Source organism: Caretta caretta, chromosome 3, assembly GCF_965140235.1.
Source record: "Caretta caretta isolate rCarCar2 chromosome 3, rCarCar1.hap1, whole genome shotgun sequence".
Classification (NCBI taxonomy): domain Eukaryota; kingdom Metazoa; phylum Chordata; order Testudines; family Cheloniidae; genus Caretta; species Caretta caretta.
Window position 1 is genome coordinate 156,165,429 of NC_134208.1, and position 22,673 is coordinate 156,188,101.

Here is a 22,673-nt window from a genome sequence, read left to right on the forward strand (position 1 = left end):
TTTTGGACAGAAAACGCTGGTTTGACAGAATCCCCATATTCCGTAGGACTTGAAACTTTCAATGGAAACCTGGCAGGCCTGCCTAGTTTCCTGACAGCTCCCCGACCTCTCCAGGAACCTGCCTGATGGGCTACTGTGGACCTAGGGTCCCTGGGTTTCCAGGCTCCTCAAGAGCCCACTTGGTGAGCTGCTGGGGAGCTAGGACCGGAAAGTTTTGAAAAATTCCTGTTTGGTTCTTTGGAAATGGATTTTTTTTTTTGAAAATGTCCTTCCCATGGACAATTTCACATATCTGATTTGTCCAAATTTAAAACTTTTTTGGGGGAGCAAGTAGGGGAATGCAAAATTTTCCACAGGAGGGAAATTCTGGTTCCCACACAACTCTAATAGGTAATGTACTGTAATTAACCAAACTGGAATTCAGCCAGGCTGTGGAGGGTAGCACCCCTGACGCTGGCAGAAAATGTGATGGGATTTTCAATGTTCAGAATTTGTAGGTCGGGCACAATCACAGCTCAAGGTAGCACAGACACAGGCATTCTAAAGAGTAACTTTATCAAAGAACGGGACTCAGAGGAAGAAAGAACAAGGCATATTTGCTCTGCTGGAGTGGAAAGCAATTTCACTGCTCACAAATATGCCAAACAAGTGTAACAAAAATGGCAATAAGCATCTTAGCCATTCCTCAAAGGCATAAATACATTAACTGGCATCTGTTGGCTCAAACCAGCTAAAGTTAAGGGTAAATAGATTTATTCAGCCTTGAGATGATCACAAACTCACTGTTCCCACATGCTCCATATCCTTATTGTAAGGGGACTGTTGCCCCCTTACTAACATTCAGTGGGGTGTTTTGGTTGGCTAGCTCCCAGTACTAAAAGGGGAAGGGTCTGTGGGAAATCAGGATCCTGAGACTGATAGTCCCCAGGAACAATGGGAAGAGGCCAATGCTCCAGGTCAGCCTGAATGACAGGGCGGGCAAGCTAATCAGGGAGTCAGGAGGCCAGGAAGGTCCCATCCTCCGTGTGAGCTGGATTTGCCTGGGTCAGACAGACCAGGGCCGAGCTAATGAGAAAGCAGGTACCCCAGCTAAGCTGGGGAGCAGAGCTGTGCCAGATCCAGAGGGACCAGAAAAGCAGCCCAGAGAGAGCAGACCCTGTCCTGGGAGCAGAGCTGCAGCCCCAAAACCAGAGGCACAGTCCAGAGAGAGCAGCAACCAGAGCCAGAGGGGCCAGAAAAGCAGCCCAGGAAGCAGGTCAGTACTGGGAGCAGAGTCACAGAAGCAGCCTGCAGAGCTGACTTGCCCTGGGAGCAGAGCTGTAGCAACCAGAGGCAGAGGGGCCAAAGAAACAGCCCAGGGAGCTGGAGGCAGAGCAGCAGCAGCGCTGAGGCGGAGTGGTAGAGCTGGGGCTGGAGCAGTCCGGAGCTGGGTGTGGTGAGCAGCTGGGGAGAGTGAGGGAGACCCTGGGCAGCGGGCCCAGCACAGGGAAATGCCTCAGCCAAGAGGGTCTGCAGGCTAGGCTTGTATCGTAACCCCGACAGGGCGGGGGCGACACTGGGAAGAAGGGTCCTACCACTTAGAGCCTGAGAGCGTGTGGCCACCACCAGAGCAAGTGTCCAACCCACAGCATCCCTGCAGCACAGCCAGGGCCTGAGAAGGAGGCCTGGGACTTACAAGGAGCAGACTGTGAACTGCCCGGACATGCCAGAGACACTGTTTGTGATGTTCCCTGCCACAGAGCAGGGTGATGTGTTTCCTTTAATCTTCCCCATTTTTTCTTACTCTTTTTAAAATTAATTGTTGATTAAATAACTTACATTTGCTTTAAATTGTATGTAATGATCAGTGGGTCAGAGAAGTGCCTAGTGCAGAGAGAGTATCCCAGAGTGGGGACACCCTAGCCCCTGTCCTAGGTGACCACAGCAGGGTTGGGGGTCGAGCCCCCCAGGAATCCTGGGCCCAGCCTTGTTGGGGTTACGAGGACTTTGCCAGACAGGAGAGCGGAAGGGGAGTCCTCAAGGGCAGGGAGGCCTCTGGGTAAAGGAAGTGGGAGCGAGGACTCAGATCCTTTCGCTAGCCTACTTCACTGAGGTAGTGCAGAAGCCAGGAAAGTTCCCCACAATAGCAGGACTATTCCCCCGCTTACATTATCTGTATTTCAGAATTCAGGTGTAATGCATTACTGAAAGATTTCAATTCTTTTCACACAGTGCATAAGCAGTCCATGGAACTCACTGTTACAACATATCAAGGCCAAGAGACCATCCACACTTAATGTTAGATAGAATAAACACATATAAGGAGTATAAGCTCTCATGCTTCAGGGCACGTCTACATTGCAATGAGACATTTGCGGCTGGCCAGTGCCAGCTGACGGGCTTGTGCGGCTCCACGGTTGTTTAATTGCAGTGTAGACACTCAGATCCTCCCACCTTGCAGGGTCCTTGAGCCCAGGCTCCAGCACCAGCCTGAACGTCTACACTGCAATTAAACAGCCCCCTACCCTGCATCAGCTGGTATGGGCCAGCCGTGGGTTTTTAAATGCAGTGTAGATATACCCTAACTGAGAAGGACTAGAAAAGAATTTCACCTGTGGACAGGTAATTTTGTAATTGTCTTTCAGAGATCTTCTTGCATCTTCCTCTGAAACAGCTGTTGCTCAACAAATGCCCCAAGTATTTGTGAAAACATTCACAAATCCCCTCTGATATTTCACCAAGCAACTGAAGGAGGGACTTACAGCGGAGCTGGATTGCCTATCTCAATCTTAACTAACATTTTGCAGCCAGTGACATACCATAAAACATGGAGCGATACATCCTCACCTCAGTGCATGAGAGATTTTTGCTACTCACTCCCATTAATTCCAGTGGTCATTCTGCACTGAAAGCATCCAGATAAAATATACTGCATCAATTCATAAGAAACATATTTAATACTGTGAAAAGAGGAAGCTTTTCAATTTTGCTTTACATTAAGTGGTTTAATAGTGACTTGGTGACTGGTAATGTGAGACCTGCGGCCATTACCTTTTCTAGCATTAAGAGTGACACAGTTAACATTGGCGGCAAGACGTGAAAAAATGGTGTTAAAGAGCAGTGTTGGCTTTGCTCACATTTTTAGGTTCCTGTATCATTAAGTATGTCTGTCTACTAGCACGTTTGTCGGTAAGACTTTTGTTGATCGGGGTGTGAAAAAACCACCCCTCTGACCAACATAAGTTTCGCTGACAAGAGTGCCGGCGTGGACAGCACTATGTCAGCAGGAGAAGCTGTCCCACCGACACAGTTACCGCCGCTCATTGGGGGTGGTTTAATTATGTTGGCAGGAGAGCTCTCTCCCGTTAGCATAGAGCGGCTACGGGGAAGACCTTACAGCCGAAAGCCAAAGCTGAGCCGCTATAAGTTCTGTAGTGCCAACAGAGCCTAAGTAGTGATACATTATTGGGACATAAAAAGACAAGCGAATACTGTGTTTTGCATTACGGGGAAGTAAGCAAATCTTGCGAGTGATGTTGGTATCAGTACAGGAAAGTCTAGACAGCCCTCTTCTTAGACTCTCTCTCAACTATTTATATAGCATCAATCTCTATCCATCCATCCATCCATCCATCCACCCTCACCAACCACTCCTCTTCAGTTTATCAGTCCTCTGAGGAAGGAGAACAAGGCAGAGGAAGACCTGAAAATACTTCTCAAATCAACAGAGTGGACAGCGTTAAGTCATAGGTCTAAAAAGTGTGAACTGCCCAATTCATTTCAGCTGCGTGGGTAACTCTGGAGAGTAGTAATTCCAATTTAACTGCACAGCGATATGTTTTGATCTTTTCAGCAGAGGCATCCTGCTGAACTGGCATTGTGGGTGTTGTCTGAGTACAGTGCCTCTACTGTTTCTCCTCAGTTTAACCCCTGGGGGAAAGCAAATGTGAAGGACGAGATAGTGTAAAAGTTTTGTGTCTACAGAGGGTCGGACCACCACCCCCACTATTACTTTCAACACACTTTCCATCACTACTTTGCTACTATTTTCGGGGCGGGGGGAGGCTGCTTGTTCACTGAGTTTACTTCTGCTTAATATGGAAATGCAATTCTGCAGACATCTTTATTGCATTATACCAATGGTGCAGTTGGTATAATTGCATGTGAAGAGCCAACAAATGTAATTTTCTTCTGCTTAATACTTGCTCCGTTGCTCCTTTCAGCTCCTTCATCTGATTAACTAATATGACTCAGAGTTCTTCCGAGAAACACCAGAGCAGTATCCTATGCAGAACTTTCCTCTGATGCAAACTGCAAAATCCCTGTAAACATCAGCTGTCATGGGAAAGACTGAAGCTGAAGGAAAAAGACAATCCAGCTCAAATCACAATACAACCCATTGACATTAGCCAGGGGCGAAAATTGGATCATGCAGTTGCTGATGGACACACAAGTAGTGTGACTTGAAAAAAAGTTCACTTTTTTGTTGTTCAGTGATCTGTTATTTGTGTCTTTGTGCCATGGCACTTCTGAACTGTGATTGGGACCAAAAGAGAGGCTGAAATATTGGAAGAGAGGCTATTTGTATGGTATTTGCAACCTGTCCAGGAGCACCAGAAATCTCGTGATGAAAACCTAACCACTGTCAGTACTGCCATCAAGCCCTTTTCCTTCTGTCTCTTTTTGCCTACCCAGAGGCCCATCTCTGTTTTCTTCCTGTTTCTGGTCATTTGTTTACTGTGCTAATAATTCATCACTGGCCTTTTGCAACCTTCTGCCACTTTCAACTTTTTGTCTCCTCCTATGCCTGAAATTCCCACAATCTGGCCTTGTCTACACAATAAAGTTGCAATGGTTTAATTTAAATTGGCTTTTAGCTGGACACCGATTACAGTTTAAGAGTGATATATTTCAATTTTGCTTAAACTGGTACCTAACTGATTTTAAAGCAATCCAGAATAAATCTGTTTTAAACAAAAATAAGTGTCCACACTGACACAAGTTGAATTAAATTTGTTTAAAATGACACTTTTAGTTAAATCAGTGCAACCTTCTCATGTAGTCAAGCTTGCTCTTGGCACCACCCTCTCCTCCTGAGAATTCCTTCTCAAAAAAGCTTCTGCCACAAAGCCTTTCAACAAGAATCTGCCACACAAACAGTGGCCACTTCTTAAATTAAAAATAAAAGGATCTACACTGCTGTGTGATCAACCAACCTTATCTGGTGCTTTGTGTCTGGACTGGACTGTTTGCCTGTGTAGACTATGTGATCTTAGTGATAGGGATTATGTCTCCGTTATATAGAGCTCTGAGCAGACAATCAGCATTCATCTAATAACCACCTCAGAAGTACCTGAGGGAGATGAAGCAACAACTCTGACAAGTTCTCTATGAACTTTGTGTCATAAACCTGCCTCCCCCAGGATCATCAGCCATCACAGAACTCTGGGACTTTCAGCACCAAAACACAGCCCTTCAACACTTGAGGAAGAGGAGTAACTGCACTAGCTGGTAGCAGTACTGGGTTCTCATCATTTATGTGAACCAGATGCTAGGGTAGGATGCAATGCACTTAGTCAGTGTGTTCACATGATATTGCTGTCATAGACAATGACTGGGTGCTTCAATATCATTTATAGTAATTCTGTGCTACTACCATCACACCCTTGCCAACCCACAGGGTCTAAGGCATGGAGAGGCTCCAGCCATGCTGAACAGGAGTAGGAATTGAGAAGGTCTTTTGCTGTGTACTGGTCTGAGAATGGATAGGGATGGTTTGTGGTGATGAACATTCACTAATTCTGCTGGAACAGGTTTTCCTGAACAAGATCAGAATCAGCAAAGAGTGTGGGCTAGAGGCCGCTCTGAGTTACCCAGGTGTAATCCAGAATAGCGTTGGTGAAGTCAATGGAGTTACTCCGGATTTATATTCATGTAACTGAGTAGCAGCACCTCTTACACTGAGCTTCCTGCTATATGAGCTGGGTCAGTTCAGGGAGTTGAGACTGTAGTTTTATTGTCTCTCTAGCTACAGAAACATAGTTCTTTGTTTTAATCTGACTGGTTAAAAAGGAAATATTACAGTCTGTGATCCACCATACAAGCCAAAGATCACATTAGCTTTAACTACTTTTGGCTGGGCTCATCTTGATCAATGCACTCTTAGGGACGTCACGGTGGTGCTGATGCTGTGGGTTCACTTGCACAACTGTAAACATGCAGTCATCAAACTAATGGCCCCTGACAGGCTCAACCTGACGTTTCTTAAATGTATTACTGGGATGCAGGAAGCAAGAGATAAAAGCCAGGTAAAATGTAGAGGTCAGGGACCTGCTTCTCTTATTGAACAATGGGACACAGACACTGGAAAGTTCACCCAGAGCAGAGGCTCTGTAACACAAGAAGCTCAAAGTGGCTGATGTTGGGGCACCTGGGAGATGTACTGACTTAGTGCATCTGTGTAAAAATGGTTCCTGTGAAGTTCCTTCAAGAAGTTATTTCTGTTCTTTCCTGGAGGAGCCCTTATAGAAGAAGGGGGTAGTACCACTGTCTACCCTCTCCTGGGTATGAATTCCAGCTCTGGGATAGCTGTTCCCACAGGTGCAAAGAGGTGAAGATTGCCACCTCTCTGCACATAGGAGCTATTCAAGGTCCAGGTGCCAGAAGCCATTGTAAAAAGGGCCAGGAATAGCAATGTTGGTAAAAAGTAGGGACAGGCAAACTGGCTTGGATAACATAAGTGACCTGAACCTGCAGCCAAGACTCAAAACAAACCTTTTCTGAGGTTCAAAGCAGCATGGGTACCCTTCCCCCACCCTCCCCCAGGCTTTCTCCCATTATTTTGAGTTTCCAGGTACCTCTCTGAATTTCAAGATATCAGATGGATCAAGAAGTTGAAGAGTAAGAAGGTCCTATTCTCACAGTATCTTCAGCCCAGAAAGAAGCTGGAAGTAATGGAATTTTTATAGGGAAGCCTGTTGTCATGAGATTCCCAGCTCTATTTTCCAGACTCAAGAGGCTCAGATTAACTCTGGATGCAAATTTTGGACACTTACCTAACTGAACCCGAGCGCCAAACGTTCTGAGGTTCATCCATTGCTAATAAAAAGAACAACAGGCCTTATTGTTGTATTTGTGGAATTGGTTCTTTATGAAGCAGCTCTTTGAGGGCAAGCTTGACTCTCCCCAAAAGGGAGATTGGTAAGAGAGTGGCGATACGGTGGCTGAAATGGCTCCATTCAGAATGGAATGAGTTTTTAACAGTAGGGTACTTGGGCTTTACAGATGAGATCTTGATGTGGCTCATTACAAAGGGAAGTGAGAGGAAAGAACAAAGTGATTATAATACTTGAAATTCTTCTGTACCATAACATCGAATAGTTTCAGTCTTACCTAAAGCACTGGGTACCTGGGGACAAAATGCAGCACCATGTGCCAGCTATATTACCATGCAAGCACTGATATTCCTATGGACAGTCAACCCTGTTGATTCTTATATGGTTTCTATCAGCATAGAATCTGAACACCTCACAAACATTAGTAAGTTATTCTCACAACACCTCTGTGCTGTAGGATAGTAGAATTATCCCCACTTATACATGGGAAACTGAGGCACAGAGAAATTAAAGGTAAAATTTTCAAAGCACCTAAGTGGATTAAGAATCTAAGTCACCTTTTCAAAAGTTCATTTTAGGCTCCTAAGTGCCATTGATTTCCATAAGACTTCGTTTAATAAGTGATTAAGTCACTTTGGAAATGCAGCTTAGGCTCCTAAATTGCTTAGGAGCTGCTGAAAATGTTCCCCTTAGTGACTTGCCCAAGATCACACAGGAAGTCTGTGCCAGCCCCAGAAACTGAACTTAGATCTTGAGTCCTAGTCCAATTCCTTAACTCTCAGCCTTTGTTCTTGCATTCTGCTGCTGTACAGTGCTTGCTATAGAGAATAGCAACACATTCCTTCTGTTGATACTACTCTAGCGTACATGAGCTGCCTGCTGGGAAGGAGGAGGTGTGAACAAATCCCAGGGCTTGTTAACAGGGTTTATGAATCGTGTACCAGCTAGGGCCCTGTGTTCCCCAACCTGCATGGGGAAGGGTATCTGGCAGCAGAAAGGATGGCATTTCAAGTTGGCAGATAAATAACTTGTTAATAACTCTGATAGTCAGGGAAGTCAGCTGCCCATGCAATGGACTATAGAAACTCAAATGAATCCCTGAGAGCTTGTCTCTCCTGGGATCTCCATGACCCCTCTGCCAGTGCTCAGGAAGAGCAGGGATCTGTCTGATTTGAATGCAGAGGGGACAAAAGATGGTGAGAGGGGAAAAGGAGTCTGCTGAGACTGAGAATGGAGATAGAGGAGGAGAGAAACTGTGACTATAACAGGCTGGGTTATAAAGAGACTGGGAATGGGAACTGGGAGGAGTGGAGACTGGGATTGGAAGTCAGTGATGGAAATGTGGGGGAATAGAAGTAAGTTGGTGGGGTGTGGTGGGGGGGACACTGAGATTGGACAAGGAACTGTGGAGAAAGGGAAAGACTAGGTCTGGCTGAGTAAGGAAACTGGCACTAGGAACAGGTCTTGGGGGGAACAGGAGTGGGGGGAAGGGAGATAGATCTCACAAGCAGCTGGGGTGTGGAGGGAGAACTGGGCAAAGAGATTGGAACATGGAGCCGGGAAGGGGGTGGGAAGGACAGATGGTGTTTGAATGGAGAGATGGGAGGGACCAGGAGACTGGGACTGGGTTTGGGGAATGGGAGAGACTAAGAGTAGGAGGGAGAGACGGGGCCTCAGTGAGCCTGGAGAAGGAGACTAGGACTTGCTGGGCAAGGAGTCTGGGAGAAGAAGCCTGAGGAGTGGAGACTGGGACTGGGTATGTAATGAAAATGGGACTGGGACCAAGGGACAGGGGCAGAGAAGAGACGGGACAGGGACAGGTTGGAGGGGACAAGGCAAGAGAAATTAGCAGGAGACTACACTCCCTTCCAGAATCTAAAATTGAGCCAGAGATTCCTGAGACTCACCATGCCTCTGCTATCAGCAAATATCGGGGAACCCCACTGGCAAAGTGCATCTCATCCCTCTCTGGTGCTGGTATCAGTACTTGGTTAGCTCAAATGACAGAGGTCAGTGTGGTGGACTTAAAGGTTCCAGACCTACTGAGGGTCCACGTGCATGTCAAGGTGATGCCACATAAAGGAATTAATTTTCTTCCAGTTTGTTTTTTTAAAAAAACTAGCAAATTACGTCGAAAAAAAAATTACCATAAAAGAATATTGTTCTGGTTGCAAAATCAAGAACTCAGAAGTTAGGAAATGCCAGAATTAAGGTTGCCTGTGCAATTTCAGTTACAGTGTCTCATGAGTAAGATACGTTTCCCATTCATTGTACATTTTTCTCCCCCACACAACATAGCCAAGTAGATGAGAAGAATTTGGACCCAACATACCTAACCAACCATGAGAACTGCTGCATCTTAAAACTAGCCTGAGATGATGTCTTTAAAAAATCTCTCACTTTTATTTTAATCTAGTGCCAAAAAGAGGGGAAGTGAAACGAGCTGATGCAGATACATTAACTAGCGAGGTGTGTGACTAGACCAGGATGGATTGGACTAGTGATGTGGACTTCGCTGTATATTTTGCTTTGAGTATGGCTTTTTTCCCCAAACGATCAAGAGTCCAGACAAATGTACAGTTTCAAAGTGACCATTATTCGAGTTTGAGAAGAACCTCCCCCCACCCATGTTCCTTTCTTTTGCAGCTCACAAACCAAATTAATTATAATTAACAACCTAATGATGCTTGATTTCCTCTGATCTGTTCGATTTGCCAGGGGCTTATAAAAGGCTTTATTGTTTTCTTTGATAATAAACTATACTGGATTCCATTGTGTATAGAATCATAGAATCATAGAATCTCAGGGTTGGAAGGGACCTCAGGAGGTCATCTAGTCCAACGCCCTGCTTAAAGCAGGACCAATCCCCAATTAAATCATCCCAGCCAGGGCTTTGTCAAGCCTGACCTTAAAAACTTTAAGGAAGCAGATTCTACCACCTCCCTAGGTAATGCATTCCAGTGTTTCACCACCCTCCTAGTGAAGAAGTTTTTCCTAATATCCAACCTAAACCTCCCCCACTGCAACTTGAGACCATTACTCCTTGTCCTGTCCTCTTCTACCACTGAGAATAGTCTAGAACCATCCTCTCTGGAACCACCTCTCAGGTAGTTGAAAGCAGCTATCAAATCCCCTCTCATTCTTCTCTTCTGCAGCCTAAACAATCCCAGTTCCCTCAGCCTCTCCTCATAAGTCATGTGTTCCAGACCCCTAATCATTTTTGTTGCCCTTCGCTGGACTCTCTCCAATTTATCCACATCCTTCTTGTAGTGCGGGGCCCAAAACTGGACACAGTACTCCAGATGAGGCCTCACCAATGTCGCATAGAGGGGAATGATCACGTCCCTCGATCTGCTCGCTATGCCCCTACTTATACATCCCAAAATACCATTAGCCTTCTTGGCAACAAGGGCACACTGCTGACTCATATCCAGCTTCTCGTCCACTGTCACCCCTAGGTCCTTTTCCGCAGAACTGCTGCCTAGCCATTCGGTCCCTAGTCTGTAGCTGTGCATTGGGTTCTTCTGTCCTAAGTGCAGGACCCTGCACTTATCCTTATTGAACCTCATCAGATTTCTTTTGGCCCAATCCTCCAATTTGTCTAGGTCCCTCTGTATCCTATCCCTGTCCATCAACCACTCCTCCCAGTTTAGTATCATCCGCAAATTTGCTGAGAGTGCAATCCACACCATCCTCCAGATCATTTATGAAGATATTGAACAAAACTGGCCCCAGGACCGACCTCTGGGGCACTCCACTTGACACCGGCTGCCAACTAGACATGGAGCCATTGATCACTACCCATTGAGCCCGACAATCTAGCCAACTTTCTACCCACCTTATAGTGCATTCATCCAGCCTGTACTTCTTTAACTTGCTGACATTTAGCTGAAATCTGCACTACTGTGAAAGCTGAGTGCCCTGGAATGATTGTCAGCCAGAGAAATTCCCTACCTGCAGGACCAGAGATGGGAACAGTGCTGAGTTGGAGGCTCTCCAGAATCTTTTGTTCCAATCTGATCCTTTTCTGGCTGTCTCCTTTGGTGAATAGATTGCTCGAGTCTGGAGCCGCATCTCGAGATGTCTTCTCTCCATCGACTAGAACACAAAAAAGCCACAGTCTGGTTTATGACTGCACAAAAAAGCCACACTCTGGTTTATGACTGCACTCCATATCTCAGCAAATGGAGGTAAGATACAGCTGGTGGCCACTCTGCCTGGGTCAAGAGTCTGCCAGCCACAGGGCAAAACAATATTAAAGGGAGGGCAGAAGGGCATTTTATTGCTGCTGTGGGAGTTGAAACAAACGAAGGAGAAAAGGAAGTGGGAGGAAAGCATGCTGAACAAAAAAGCAAAGCAAATGAAGCTAATAAGCTGAAATAGAGAACTGAAAGGGACACAGTCTAACAGAGTGGGTCTTACCAAGATTTAGGTGCTAAAATGGTAGATAGGTAACAATATATATTTGCTATTTAAAGTCTGGCAATCTCATCGTCACATCAGTTCCTGTTCTAGATTGCAGGAAGATACTGGGATAATTTAACACACTTTCATATTAAATAATTAGCCACATATGAGGCTAGAGATGGGCCAGTCATAAATGCTGAATCCAAATCTGAACTTACCCAGAGCATGGGGTGATTCTGTAACCTGGTGTTTTGGCTGGGCAAGCTATAGATATTGGGCCAGCCATGAAGTTTGGGTCTAGATCCAAACTTTCTTTGAAGTTTGGAGGACAGCTTAGATCCTGGGTTTTGATTCAGACCTATCTTTGTGTGAGTCAAATGAAACTGCCCTATTCCAATAAGAACACTTCACTTGATGGTCTTACGAAATTAGGGTCAATCACAGAATACCTAGGTTTACCTCTTTTCCCAGGCAGCATCCAATTTCTATTCATTTAGTCAGTTTATTGTCACAGATAACAAACCAGCTAAGGAGGAATGTTTTGCAACCAGAAATTGGCATTTGAGCCATATTGTGTAGACAGATGATGCCACCATCTGGATTTGTAATGGACACTTCTCCACCGTATGTCTCATTATCAATTCAAATGCAAAGTCAACGCTCAAGAAAACTGATAAAACGTAGTGAAAGAGTCTCCTTCATCTGCACACAGGTACAATTTCAGGGATTTACCCTGATATTTCTGGAAAGATTTAGAAAACAACTGTACCCCTTCACCCGATCACAAATAAAGGCTAACAAGAGGCACACTTACTTGTTAGATAACAGTCCAGGCTAAGAGACACATTGTCAAAAGCAATAATGGCATCGGATTCTTCTTCCCATGAAGTGATGATCTGAAGCCAAAACCTGTACAGATGGGGGTAAAGAAAAGGGATCTAGTTAAGTTAAGGAGATGCGATTCCAGAGTTATCCAAAAATAAAAGGATAAGTTTTAGAAAAGAGAAAACTTCTCCTTTGACATAGGATCATGCAATCTTATAGTAATGGAGAAAGAATACTGAACCCTGCCTTGCAAAGGTCAATTGGGTACTATGCTGATGGCGACTGTAGAAATACCTAGATAGATACAAAGGGGAGTATGCTTATACTTTTGTTGCAGAAGGCAAAACTGAGGCACAAGGAGAATAAGTGTCTTGTCCAAGCTCAGACAGCAAGTTGGGGAAGAACCATGAACAGAACCCAGTTCTCTTGATTCGCAGTGTAAAATTTTCAAAAGCACTGGAGTGACTTCAGAGCATAGGTTCCCTTTTCAAAAGTGACTTAGGCACTTTGGGCTGGATCCACCATGATGACTTAGGCTCAGCAATGAACTGCCTAATGTTTAGGGGCCCTGCTGCCTACTGGGATTCACAGCCCTAAGTTAGGCTCCCTATTCAATACATGTGGAGAGTTAGGTGCCCAAGAAGGGGATTCACAAAAGCCAGCATGCCATGTGGGGAGCTGCCCACGCTAGTAAATAGGTAATGCTGAGGAGAGGAGTGTGGTATAAATCCCACCCTTCAAAGGCAGTTAGATGTCTAACTTCAGGCCAGAGGGAGGCTTATCCCTCTATTCGGGATTCACAGCTGTGAACCCTTTCCTGGAGATAGGTGCCTAAGCCAGGTCAGGCCTTTCGTTCAAAGAAACCAAGGAGGATGTGATCCAAACCCCTCCTCTGCCAGATGAGGGATTTAAACCCAGGTCTCCCACCTCCGAGGGGTGTGCCCTAACTGCTGGGCTTATGTACAGTGACTTCCATTCTCTCTCTGGCCCAATCCATATTTGTTATATCTGACCCAAATTCACAAGGAGTTTTGGTTCCCTAAGAAATGCATTTTTCAGCAACTTAACTATTCACTGAAAAAAAAATCATCATTTCTAAACCTGGGTGAGTGCTCTAACCACAGCGCTAACGGGTATAAAAGGAGAACCCCCACCACCACTCCCTCTGACCATGTTTTGTGAGAGGCCCCATCCAGTAGGGGACTTCTGAGAAAGCCTTCTGCTTTGGGCCCCATAGGTATGACAGGCAGGAGGAGGTCTACTTTGAGGAACATGCCGGGGCTTAAACATGAGTTAGCCACTGGGCGTCAAGACTTGGGCTGTCCTCTACACTGGAATATACATTTACCACTGATTCATCACAAAAGGAAATTCAGAATCTCTAACTCAGATCTTGCAAGACAAATGACAGAAGAATTTGCCACTTGCAGACTATAGGAACCGTAGAACTGTTTATTTTAGTGCAAAAGAGACTGAGCATACATTTGCATTAAATCCTTTCATGCTCCCAGCTGGCCTTCAGAGGGGAGATAGGAAGAAATATCATGGCAAATTCATTTTCAATTATTTTTCAAGCCAACTGATATAGCAAAAATATTAATTTACAATAAATATTTCCAGTTCTATAATATATAGCCAGTGTAATAATATAGGGTACTCATGGGCTTAAACGGACTCTTAGAATCTAAGCTGTGCAATTTCATCTGTTCCTGCTGCTTATCTGCCACCTGGAGTCATAAGCCTTTCCTTAGGACACAAGAATAATTTCTAACGGTAACCAACCATGACACTGGGACAAGATGTTGGTCTCAAAGGTTGTATCAAGGCCACAAAAAATGATACCTTCAGGTGAAGACCGAGTAGCAAGAGAATATGAAATCTGAAAAACAGGAAAGCTCTTGAGCCAAATTCTCTGCCACTTCCTGATTCTCTGCCTTATCCCTAGCCCAGGGTAGAACAGTCATAGGGCTGGTCTACCTTGTGCCACTTGTCTATGGTCTCCGAGGGTATATGTACATTGCAATTAAAACCCCATAGCTGGCCAGAGCCAATTGACTCTGGCTCATGGGGCTCAGCCCAAGGGGCTGTGTAACCACAGTGTAGATGTTTGGGCTTGGGCTGCAGTCAGAGCTCTAGGACCCTCCCACCTTGCAGGGCACTAGAGCGCAGGCTCCAGCCTGAGCCCAAACTTCGACACTGTAATTAAACAGCCCCTTAACTCAAGCCCTGCGAGCATGAGTCATCTGACATGGGCCAGCTGCGGGTTTTTAATTGCAGTGTAGACATACTCAAAGAGACTATTTGCCAAGCTGGGGTGAAGCCCACTCCACCTACTTCCAGTCCCCACCGCTGTCATCCTTCCTGTGCTAGGGACCCTGGGGACAGAGGCAAAGGATCTGGCACAGCCAGGAATCCACAAGCAGCAAAGTTGCCGGTGGTCTCTTTGCACCACCCGAGTGACACAAAGGGAGTGAAACAGAGTAGAAATATCAGCCCCCTTATCTCCAGGCAAATGCCCTGATCAGAGAAGAGTCTATTTATTCCTTTACTCTTTATTTCTGCAAATGCAAAAACTGTAATGCTGAAGTTTCTCCCCTCAGCATGAAGGGGGCGATATGAGCTATACAGAGAATGTATCAAAAATAGACTTATTTTTAAAATGTTCTGAAAAACCAGAAGCAGCAGCTGTTTAGAAGAGGCTGATTGACGCTGGGAATGGCATATATTCTGAAGGAAAAACATTGCTAACAATCAGAGGGAACTCAATCAGATGTCAAAACACAAACATGTTTTCTGAACTGAACTACCTTTATCACCTAGGAAGCAACCGCTCGACCTAAATAACTCCTGAGAGAAATCACAGAAGCATATTCCTTTCCCTCCCCATCTTCTGTGCTGCAACAACCTGGTACTGCCAGAAGCTCTGGAGGTTTTTAGTCAATCTCCTGAAGCCCTAATTAATACGGGCACGGGGGTAAATCAAGGGAAAGCCTTGCCCAACATGTTTTGCTTTTGCAGTCCACAGTGATGCAAGCACACACACATAGACACACACACACACACACAGGCCTCTCTCTGCCCATCCATCCATATCTTTCTGTTTGTTCCAAAGCTGAAACCCCAACATGCTTTGAATAAAATAATCAAAGTATTCCAGGTACTGGTGTAAAAATGAACACAGTGACACTAGGCATCCCAAATGGCTCACATTCCCCTCACTCAATACTTGGCACAACACATATAGCATTTAGGGCACAGGACTGAGTGGCTGGAGACTTGGGTTATATTACAGGCTGCAGCATTGACTCACTATGTGTCCTTGGGAAAGTCACTTAGAGCTGATCTAAATGGCATGGTAAAATGTTCTAAAGGGGTGTGATTTGGAAAGCACTTTAATGTGTTGTGCTCTAAAAGGTATCTAGTCTGCATTAATGAGCCCACCAGCAGGGTCTACATGGGGACAACTAAAGCACAACGGGTTAGAGCATTTTGTAAATCACACCTCTCTAGAGCACTTTGCTGCATCACATAGACAAGTCCTTTATCATGTACAAATCATCCTCAGTTTTAGATAAGAACACTGCACATCTCTCAAAGGGGGAAGTCCTTAGCTGTCTGTTGCACAGCCACAGGAATCTGCGAGGACTACAATCAGGAGGAATGGAGCATACTCACCACCATTACTGTTGCCTTGGCTGCAGAATCTGCTGCACCCAAAGAAGCCTGCAAAGCTGATTGAGAAATGAGGCAGCTCTCTGTGATGAGTGAGTAACCTTGTTCTCTGGAACCTTCTGGTAGCTTGCTCACAAACTGAGATATTGCCACCTAGCTACAGAAGTCCTACCTTGACAATGGATGGTAATTGCAATGTGAAGTTGTACATTTGCTGAAGAATAAAAGTCTTTCTACCAAAACAGTCAAGCTTTTGGGCACCTTTGTCTCTGAGTTAGCCTTAGCCCAGCCCTGCTGGCTCTCTTCATTCACCACGGCCACTACCAAAGAGTCAGGGGTAGACGGAAATAGTTTTCCGTATTTTCAGTTTTTACCAATTTCCACTGATAAATTACCAATTTCTTTATTAAAAGGAGTTTGGTTTTTACTGATTTACACCCGTTTATCAATCCACTTGGTATTTTTGTGGGTACTTATTTTTGTTAAACACTAGTGCTTTACGCGACTGTTGTTTCCTGCAGTGCTAGGATTGAAGCAGTTCCACAGTGTAAAACGCAGAACACCCACACAGGAGAGGTCGGCAAATCAAACAACATGAATATTGTGCTATGATTTGCTCACAAGGAGATGCTGCCCACCTATTTCTCTTGAGTCCATTTAGTGCGGCACTGAATTGAAACAATCCTCCCCAGAGAAATAATTCTAATGCCCCATATCCACCTAGTTACCTCCTTTAGTGCCAGTCTCCTTACAGGTTTGGATGGACAGGCCTGGGTTCTTCTGTATCCCCACACAGCTAGTTCTGCCCTCTCTGTGGCTGGCTCCAGACTACCCCAAAATGGCTTCTCCCCACTGCAGGGTTCCCAGGGGAGGGTCGCGCACTCCCTAGTGGTCAGACTAGTGGTCGAGTTCAGGATCCTGACACAGGGAAAAAAGGAGAGCAGCAGGATACGGACCCTGGACTTCAGAAAAGCAGACTTCGACTCCCTCAGGGAACTGATGGGCAGGATCCCCTGGGAGAATAACATGAGGGGGAAAGGAGTCCAGGAGAGCTGGCTGTATTTTAAAGAATCCTTATTGAGGTTACAGGGACAAACCATCCCGATGTGTAGAAAGAATAGTAAATATGGCAGGTGACCAGCTTGGCTTAACAGTGAAATCCTTGCTGATCTTGAACACAAAAAAGAATCTTACAAGAAGTGGAAGATTGGACAAATGACCAGGGAAGAGTATAAAAATATTGCTCGGGGATTCAGGAGTGAAATCAGGAAGACCAAATCACACCTGGTGTTGCAGCTAGCAAGAGATGTTAAGCGTAACAAGAATGGTTTCTTCAGGTATGTTAGCAACAGGAAGAAAGTCAAGGAAAGTGTGGGCCCCTTACTGAATGAGAGAGGCAACCTAGTGACAGAGGATGTGGAAAAAGCTAATGTACTCAATGCTTTTTTTGCCTGTCTTCATGAACAAGGTCAGCTCCCAGACTACTGCACTGGGCAGCACAGCATGGGAAGGAGGTGACCAGCCCTTTGTGGAGAAAGAAGTGGTTCGGGACTATATAGAAAAGCTGGACGAGCACAAGTCCATGGGGCCGGATGCGCTGCACCCGAGAGTGCTAAAGGAGTTGGCGGATGTGATTGCAGAGCCATTGGCCATTATCTTTGAAAACTCATGGAGATTGGGGGAAGTCCCGGACGACTGGAAAAAGGCTAATGTAGTGCCCATCTTTAAAAAAGGGAAGAAGGAGGATCCTGGGAACTACAGGCCAGTCAGCCTCACCTCAGTCCCTGGAAAAATCATGGAGCAGGTCCTCAAGGAATCAATTCTGAAGCACTTAGAGGAGAGGAAAGTGATCAGGAATAGTCAGCATGGATTCACCAAGGGCAAGTCATGCCTGACTAATCTAATTGCCTTCTATGTTGAGATAACTGGCTCTGTAGATGAGGGGAAAGCGGTGGACGTGTTGTTCCTTGATTTTAGCAAAGCTTTTGACATGGTCTCCCACAGTATTCTTGCCAGCAAGTTAAAGAAGTATGGGCTGGATGAATGGACTATAAGGTGGATAGAAAGTTGGCTAGATTGTTGGGCTCAACGGGTAGTGATCAATGGCTCCATGTCTAGTTGGCAGCCGGTATCAAGTGGAGTGCCCCAAGGGTTGGTCCTCGGGCCAGTTTTGTTCAATATCTTCATAAATGATCTGGAGGATGGTGTGGATTGCACCCTCAGCAAGTTTGCAGATGACACTAAACTGGGAGGAGTGGTAGATACGCTGGAGGGTAGGGATAGGATACAGAGGGCCCTAGACAATTTAGAGGATTGGGCCAAAAGAAATCTGATGAGGTTCAACAAGGACAAATGCAGAATCCTGCACTTAGGACGGAAGAATCCCATGCACCGCTACAGACTAGGGACCGAATGGCTCGGCAGCAGTTCTGCAGAAAAGGACCTAGGAGTTACGGTGGACGAGAAGCTGGATATGAGTCAGCAGTGTACCCTTGTTGTCAAGAAGGCCAATGCCATTTTGGGATGTATATGTAGGGGCATTGCCAGCAGATGGAGCGGCGTGATCGTTCCCCTCTATTCGACTTTGGTGAGGCCTCATCTGGAGTACTGTGTCCAGTTTTGGGCCCCACACTACAAGGAGGATGTGGAAAAATTGGAAAGAGTCCAGTCTGCGGAAGAGAAGAATGAGGGGGGATTTGATAGCTGCTTTCAACTACCTGAAAGGGGGTTCCAAAGAGGATGGCTCTAGACTGTTCTCAGTGGTAGCTGATGACAGAACAAGGAGTAATGGTCTCAAGTTGCAGTGGGGGAGGTTTAGGTTGGATATTAGGAAAAACTTTTTCACTAGGAGGGTGGTAAAACACTGGAATGCGTTACCTAGGGAGCTGGTGGAATCTCCTTCCTTAGATATTTTTAAGGTCAGGCTTGACAAAGCCCTGGCTGGGATGATTTAGTTGGGGATTGGTCCTGCTTTGAGCAGGGGGTTGGACTAGATGACCTCCTGAGGTCCCTTCCAACCCTGAGATTCTATGATTCTATGATTAGCTCTTCTTCTCAGGCTTTCCCTTGTCAATCATTTGACTCTACCCCCTCCCCCAAGCACGCATACCTGCAATCCTTCCCCAATCAACAGGGGCCCCTGTTGTTCTATATGGTGCCTCTCCTCTCTCCCTCTTGGTTGCTTAGCAGACTCGGGATTTGCCCTTGGCTTCCCCTACCTACCTGGGACAGTGTGCCTTTCCCTGAACTGCCACCACACAGAGTCCCAGGAAACTAGCTAAGCTCCTTGGGGGTTACAGATAGAAAAGGTAAACATGGGGCAAAACCGCAAATCTGTGCCTGAATACGATCAGGAAAATCAGTGCTTAGAAATTTTCAAGAAAAGTAAAGCCGAGAGTGAAGAGGATGCCTTGCGCTGCAAGTACGGTAGCATTGAGGTCAGTGCTCACGTTGACAGACTAAAGGAGCATGTTGAACGCAAGCAACACAGGAAGCTTAAAGAAGCGAGTGAGCTTCGGGATAAACAATCAATATCAGGAGCTTTCACCAGGGCTTTAAGGAAAGAGAGGACACAGCACAACTGTGTCAATGAATTTGCACGTACTCTTTGTTTCACTGGACAACCACTGTTAATAGCTGAGGGGCCTACTGGTAACTTTGTGCGACAATACTGTCCAGCAACAAAAACCCGTGCTAATGCAGACAACCTCACTCGTAAGTATCTGAAAGAAAATGATGCTTTAATATCTAAACTGATGGAACAATTTGATGGAAATATGGTGTCTACTCAGATTTTTGACGAGTCTCTTGAAGCTTTGGACTGCCAATTCTTGGCCTTTTTTTTTTCCTTTTGCTTTTTGATTTAAAAGAGAATAAACCCTGCATTGTTTTGTGCTGATGTGACATTCATTTCCTCTGTTGATACCTGTTTCATCAATGTAATAACTGATATGTTTGAGATGTACCAGCTAACTTGGGAAAACGTGGCCACAACTAACACAGATTCTGCTTCCTACATGGCTAAATTTGCAAGGGAGATTAAACTCAATCAGAAATTGGAGCTGCCACATATTACCTGTCCAGCTCATCTGATTAACGTTGAGCAGTCAGCAGCTACTGCTACGGAAGAAATGAAAGATGTGAAATCTTGACTAACTGGATTCAGAGCCATTTTCAAGCACTCAGACAAGTTGAAGGCTTTGTTTTACACAGTGTGAGACAAGCACAGAGCCGACTGCCAATTACCTACCCCTGTTGTGCCACAACGGTGCATGAGCTTGTACTTCGCTACCTGTCATGTAAATAACACGTGGACAGTGCTAATGCATCTCATAAATCATCCTGAGTTTATTGGTTCTAAAGCAGAAATTCTGAAGAGACTGGCAAATAACCAAAATGACTGCCAGCTTCTGTGCACCAAGCTAATGTTCATTGTTGAAAATTTGGAATAACTGTGTGTTGCACAGAAAACATAGTTTTCTCTGACCACTGCCAACAGGTTTCCAATACAGATATTTACCGGATCCTGACAATCAGAATCTCAGCTGAATTGAGCACAAAAGCTGCAGGAGAAATATATGGCGAGAAAACCCAGCTGTTTCTGGCAATCCTTCTGACCCCAGAACACAAGAAAACCAAAAAAGCATTCAAAACCTTCAACCCAATGCTCAACAAGCAATGGGAGATGACTGTGACCCACAGTCTGAACCCTGAAGTGTTTGGTGCCAAAGATTATTTTTGGAATGTCATCCAGGTGTTGCACCCCTTTCTCAAAGTGAATTTTGCAATAGACTATGACTGTTATGCCAGAGGATTTCAACCATTTGCCACTAAAGATGAAATTTCAAATCTGAAAGGCACATTTACTACTTACATGAACATGCCTAACACTGACAATATGAAACTGGATGTGCTGGCTTTTTGGAACAGCCATCAAGACACACTTCCCAACTTCAGCAAAGTGGCATGGTGAGCTTTGAGTGAACCCCCTGGATCTATAGATGCAGAGCGCATAATTTCCAACTTGGACTACCTCCAAGACAGCAAGAGGCTCAACATGAGTGAGGATACTGTGAAGAAATTCATGTGGATTTCTGGAAAAATGACTACCTCTGAGAGACAAAAAAAATACTTTTGTACATAAAAAAAGTTTCAATTATATTGTATATTATAAAAGTTTTTTTGGTTCTTTTTTCACCCTAATTTTTCCCAATATTTTTATTTTTAACCTGATTTCATCCTGGTTTTAATTTGGAAAATAAACACTGAAAAATTCCTGGATTATTATTATTTTACAAATAAAAACTGAAAACACAGAACTCTAGATGTAATAAAACTATTCAAATCCCTGAGATGGAACTTGGTATTTATGTTTCATTTGTTTGGCCACATGGGGAATGGAGGATGGGGTTTGCCAGAGTGTTCTGGCTGGCTGCATAATAGCCTCATTGATAGGTAAGGACTATCTTTCCTTCTGAAGTGGGGTGGAAAATGTTGATCAGTTTGTGGGTATTCGCCTCCACTAGAATACCCAGATAAGCTGCCATTCTCCTGAGGAGCCCCTGATATACCTTGAAGTCATCTAGTACCAGAGCCTCATCAGGCAATGAGGAGGATATCTGAAGGGAAGACAAAAGAAAGAGCTCCTGAGGCTGTTCCTGTGCTACCGTGGCAGGCTGCAGCTCCAAAGTAGGTTGAAGTAAGTCCTGAGCTTGAGAGTCCAAAGGCTGTTCTGTACAGACTTTCACTCCTCAGTACTGTCTGTATGGGTGATGTATGACACCTCCAGCATCCAGATCTACAATAGGGCCACTGAGGGGGCTGGTGCGGTATCAGGCCCCAGGCATATCTGGCCCTAGCATCACAACCCGTGGCTGAAATCTTCTGAAACCCATACCAGGGCTTACGAGAATGGGATCAGGAGGAAGTTCTGGACTCTCAGCATTGAGATACCTGAGAGCCTACCTTGGGGTCCAATGGACACTCTGAGTATTCCAAGACCCATGGTGGCACAGTACTAAAAGGGGTCCTAGGTGACCAAGATCTGGATCTGGCTTCCTGGCTGCTGGTAACATACGCTGTGTGGGAGCTGGTACCGGACCACAAGAGGTGAAAGGAGCTGGTACCAAGCCTGAAGCTGGTGGCCCCACAACAAAGCATTCAGGTGCCAATGGTCTTGGCAGCTGTGCTGGTGTTGGAAGAGGGACTTCACTCTGAAGGAATGGGGATGGTGGTACTGACAGGCATAACAAATCCCTGGCCATGGCATAAGCCTCTGGCGTAGTCATACAAACACAGGGTGCTGACCCACAGTGATCAGGAATGATTACTCCATTGCCGCCAAAGAGGTCTTGACAGTCCCAAGAAGGGCACTGCAGTTGACGGTTCAGATCTCTCTGTATGCACTGGTACCAGGAAGTGGCAAGACAAAAGGCACACTGTGAGTATCGGCATGACATTCTGCAGAGGAGTCTGATCTCTGGACTTCAAAAAAGCTGAGGCCGACGTCTCCTTGTGTTTCCGAAGCTGGGACAGCTCTGAAGTCTTGGGCCTTGAAGAAGACTGTCCCGGTGAAGGGGCTCTACTGCAGCTCCCTCCTGCAGGCAAAGCTGGGCGAACACTTTGAGAAGGAGTCATTTAAGAACTTCCCTTGAATGACCAAGTGGGGTCTGATGC

The 22,673-nt window shown here is 45.4% G+C and overlaps 1 protein-coding gene across 2 annotated transcripts in view; it reads right to left on the bottom strand.

Moving 5' to 3' along the window:
* The window catches only part of ALK (ALK receptor tyrosine kinase), a 547,569-nt gene that overhangs the window by 70,571 nt on the left and 454,325 nt on the right, over positions 1–22,673 (bottom strand). For both annotated transcript variants that reach the window (XM_075127046.1, XM_075127045.1), the window contains exons 10-11: positions 12,316–12,410; positions 11,049–11,192 (exon numbers count right to left, since the gene is read on the bottom strand). In XM_075127046.1, coding sequence (XP_074983147.1) covers positions 11,049–11,192; positions 12,316–12,410 — 239 coding nt within the window. The remainder of the gene's footprint in view (positions 1–11,048; positions 11,193–12,315; positions 12,411–22,673) is intronic.